Raw genomic sequence first — 4,018 nt, forward strand, 5'->3', positions numbered from 1 at the left:
TTTGGGCGCGAATCATGGGTGTACCACGCCCAGTCTCTGTAGTGCGGAGATGACCCCACAAAGAAACTGACCATCCCCGAAGGTAGCATAGATGTCGTTGCTGGGGGGAAGGGGTAAAACTCCAGGGTTGGCCGGGGACGGATAGCCGGACAGAGAGCAGTCGCATGTCTTCCTCAGTAACCGTACCAGCTTGCTTCCGTGGGGTAAGCAATGCTGACTAGCATCCTGTGGAGGTAACGTACGGACGGGTGTCCGGATGTGTGAATTCTTGTCAGCCCGCGGTAGTGTGTTTGTTTCCAGTGATCAACTTCCAAAGCTCTGTGGGAAGGTTCTCACACTTGGGTAGGAGTGGTCTTCTAGGTCTTGGAACCCCATGACTCTCCCAATGTCCTTGAAGTTCATGGTGTATTCTCGTCCATTGACCTTGAAACTGATTTTGCCCCATCCTTGCCTCACATGCGCGGTGTCGTGGTAAGTGACCGCAAGAGAAGATAGAACTGACAAGTGACATCCTTGTAGAAGGATATGCCATGGTGAGGAGTTTTGGCATCTTCAAATGTCCTAGCATCTCTACAATGTCAGATTCAAGACCCAACTCCTTCAGCATATCAAGGTCGGCGAACCTGGTTGGAGTCCAAGTGACCTCATTCTTCAAGTGATCATACAGCTCCTCCACAGATGGAGTTTTCGCCCTATCTCGATCACCACCGCAACCCCTTTGCCTTTGGACATCTTGGCTTTCTTCGTAGGTCCTGCTCATCAGCACTCTCACTTTCACTTTCTCATGGATGGGAACTGCTACACTTTTCCCTGCCCTCTTCTCCTGTTCTTTCGATTTTCTTGCAGCCAAAGTCTGCTGTCGAACAGTCTTCTGCGTCCCTGAGCCAGTTGGCTCGCAGGGCAAAACTTTTCTCTTAGTGCAAAACTTGTCTTTCAGCTTCTTGCCTCTCAGCTTCCAACTTTCCCTTTGTCTTCTTAACCATTTTCACCTGAAAATTAAAAACTTGAAAGGGATAAGTAGATGGAAGTAAAGAAGGGCAAGACTTTGCAAGTGAAAATTGCAAAAGTGAACTTAACAAATGAATTATCAATTTAAACTCAAGTTCAACACAATGCAACGATTCTCACTCTTGTAACACCTTAACGCATCTAGTTCACTCACAGACACACCCAATTAAGGTCAAATTCGAAAACCCCCAAATCAATGAACCCTAACTTTTCCAAAGTGCAAATTAAACTCAATTTCACCGTTTATTCGACAGCCCAACTTGATAGATAAGCTTTCCCTAGTCCATTTCACCACAATCTAGCAAGAAAATGACCAAATTTCGATTTTTAAATCCTAGGGTTCATGGACCTACGAATTTGAATTTTAAAACTCAATACCTTGCTTTGGATGAAAAGAAATGGTGAATGGGTGGTGAGGAATAGGCTATAGAGGCGAAAGCTTGGATTTAGAAACAAGAACTAGTCGATTTGGGTGAGAATTGAGAAAGTTTTGGGATTTTTGGTGTGGGTGAGTTTGAGAGAGTTTGAGAGTTTGTGAGAGGAGGGGGAGAGTGATAGAGATGGATTCGCGGGGGCTGGGGGTAGGTTTAGGGTCGTCCGGTTTGGTCTAGGGTGGTTAGGGTCGGTTTACTTGAAGTAAACCGGGGTTTAGATCCATAAAACTTACCTGGACCGGTTCGGGAGCGACGTGAGGGTGTCGCTGCGAGAGGTCGCTCCCGAGTCCTTCTCTCGCGTCGTGATTCGACGAAAACGCGAGCGACTCTGGAGTGTCGCTCTCGAAACCTCGCTCTGGAGCTGGAGCGACTTCGAGGTGTCGCTCTAGGACGCCGCTCCGGGCCAGTTTTTGAGCTCCGTGACGACGAAAACGCGAGCGACCTCGAGGTGTCGCTCCCGTAACGTCGCTCCCAGATGGAGCGATTTCGAAGTGTCGCTGTGAGAGGTCGTTCCCACGCACGATTTTTGCTCTAACCTGCATCGATCAAGCACTTGCACACGACTTCTCTCTTTTTTTCCTTTTTTTTTTTCAATAAGATGAAAATGAAAATACCAATGCAATATATACAAGGATACGCATGGGACTTCCTCCCAAGTGAGCTTGTTTTAAGTCTCTAGCTTGACTTTGCCTCTTTTTGGATTATGCCTGGGTAGGGTCAGACAGTGGAGTTGAAACCCCATCTTCCTCTGGTGCAGTAGCCATGTAGAGCTTAACCCTTTGCCCATTGACTGTGAAGTCTCTTCCATCAGTACTCCACAAAACTATTGCTCCATATAGCCTAACCTCTTTGACTTTGAAAGGACCTGACCACCTTGACTTAAGCTTTCCTGGAAATAGCTTCAGCCTAGAGTTGTAGAGAAGAACTTGATCTCCTTCTTTAAACTCTCTCTTCAGGATATTCTTGTCATGGAAAGCTTTAGTCTTCTCCTTGTAGATCCTTGAGTTCTCAAAAGCATCCATTCTTATCTCATCAAGCTCATGTAGCTGAAAAATCCTTTTCTCCTTGGCACTCTTGATGTCAAAGTTCAGCAACTTTATTGCCCATAGTGCCTTGTACTCAAGCTCCACTGGCAGATGGCAAGCTTTCCCATACACTAGGTTGAAAGGTGTGGTGCCCATTGGTGTCTTGTACGCTGTCCTATAAGCCCAAAGTGCATCATCGAGCTTATTGGACCAATCCTTCCTTGTGATCCCCACAATCTTCTCCAAGATAGACTTGATCTCTCTGTTAGAAATCTCAACTTGGCCACTTGTTTGGGGGTGATAAGGGGTTGCCACCTTGTGCTTCACACCATTCTTCTTGAGAAGTACCTCAAGCAGTTTGTTAATGAAGTGGGAACCTCCGTCACTGATCACAACTCTTGGGACTCCAAACCTTGGAAAGATGTTGCTCTTGAACATCTTGGTTACAACTCTAGCATCATTGGTGGGGCTTGCAATAGCTTCCACCCATTTGAAGACATAATCGACAGCCACAAGGATGTATTTGTTTCCAAAGGATGATGGAAATGGTCCCATGAAGTCAATACCCCACACATCAAACACTTCAACTTCAAGGATTGGATTCTGAGGCATCTCATTCCTCTTTGTGATGTTTCCTCTTCTTTGGCAAGAATCACACTTTGAGACAAAAGTCTTGTGTATCCTTGAACATATGTGGCCACCAGAATCCAGCTTGTAATACTTTCGCAACTTTCTTGAAGGTGGCAAAGTGGCCTCCATAAGATGATCCATGACACTGTGTAAGGATCCCATCAATCTCCTCATTTGCAACCACTCTTCTATAAAGCTGATCCTTGCAGAGAATGTAGAGATAGGGTTCATCCCAGTAGTATCTCTTCACATCCTTGTAGAACTTCTTCTTGGCATAGCCCACAAGATTCAAAGGTTCTCTTCCTGTGGCTAGGTAGTTCACCAAATCAGCATACCAAGGTTCCTTCTCTTCTGTTGCCTTGACTTCTTCCAGCTTCCTACCAGTCTCACAAACTGCTATCACTGCTTCAATAGCCATGATCTGCTCCTCAGGAAGTCCTTCGTCAATAGGAATACCAGACTCTACCCTCAACCTGGACAAATGATAAGCTACACCATTCTCAACTCCGGGCTTGTCTTTAATCTCCATATCAAACTCTTGAAGCAAAAGGATCCACCTCAAAAGCCTGGGTTTTGCATCCTTCTTGGCCAAAAGGTGTCTCAAGGCAGCATGATCTGTGTAGACAATGACTTTAGACCCAACCAAGTAGCTCTTGAACTTCTCAAAGGCAAAAACAATTGCCAGCATCTCCTTCTCTGTTGTGGCATACCGTATCTGAGCATCATTGATGGTTTGGCTGGCATAGTAGATCACATGGGTTTTGCCATCTTTCTTCTGCCCCAAAACAGCTCCCACAGCATAGTCACTAGCGTCACACATGATCTCAGAAGGGAGATCCCAATCAGGTGGCTGGACAATTGGAGCACTAATGAGTTCACCTTTCAGCTTCTTGAAAGCTTGTAGACATTCCACATCAAAAC

General features: G+C 45.9%; 1 protein-coding gene across 1 annotated transcript; it reads right to left on the bottom strand.

The window, feature by feature from the left end:
• Positions 1 to 2,766: 2,766 nt before the first annotated feature.
• On the bottom strand, positions 2,767 to 3,340 carry LOC125601167 (uncharacterized protein K02A2.6-like; the record flags this gene model as incomplete). Its single annotated transcript, XM_048773511.1, is given in 1 exon segment — positions 2,767 to 3,340. A coding segment is annotated over 1 exon segment (562 nt), but the record flags the coding sequence as incomplete, so codon positions are not given.
• Between the last annotated feature and the right edge of the window lie 678 nt (positions 3,341 to 4,018).

The sequence above is a fragment of the Brassica napus genome, unplaced genomic scaffold (assembly GCF_020379485.1).
Source record: "Brassica napus cultivar Da-Ae unplaced genomic scaffold, Da-Ae ScsIHWf_2474;HRSCAF=3194, whole genome shotgun sequence".
Taxonomy (NCBI): domain Eukaryota; kingdom Viridiplantae; phylum Streptophyta; class Magnoliopsida; order Brassicales; family Brassicaceae; genus Brassica; species Brassica napus.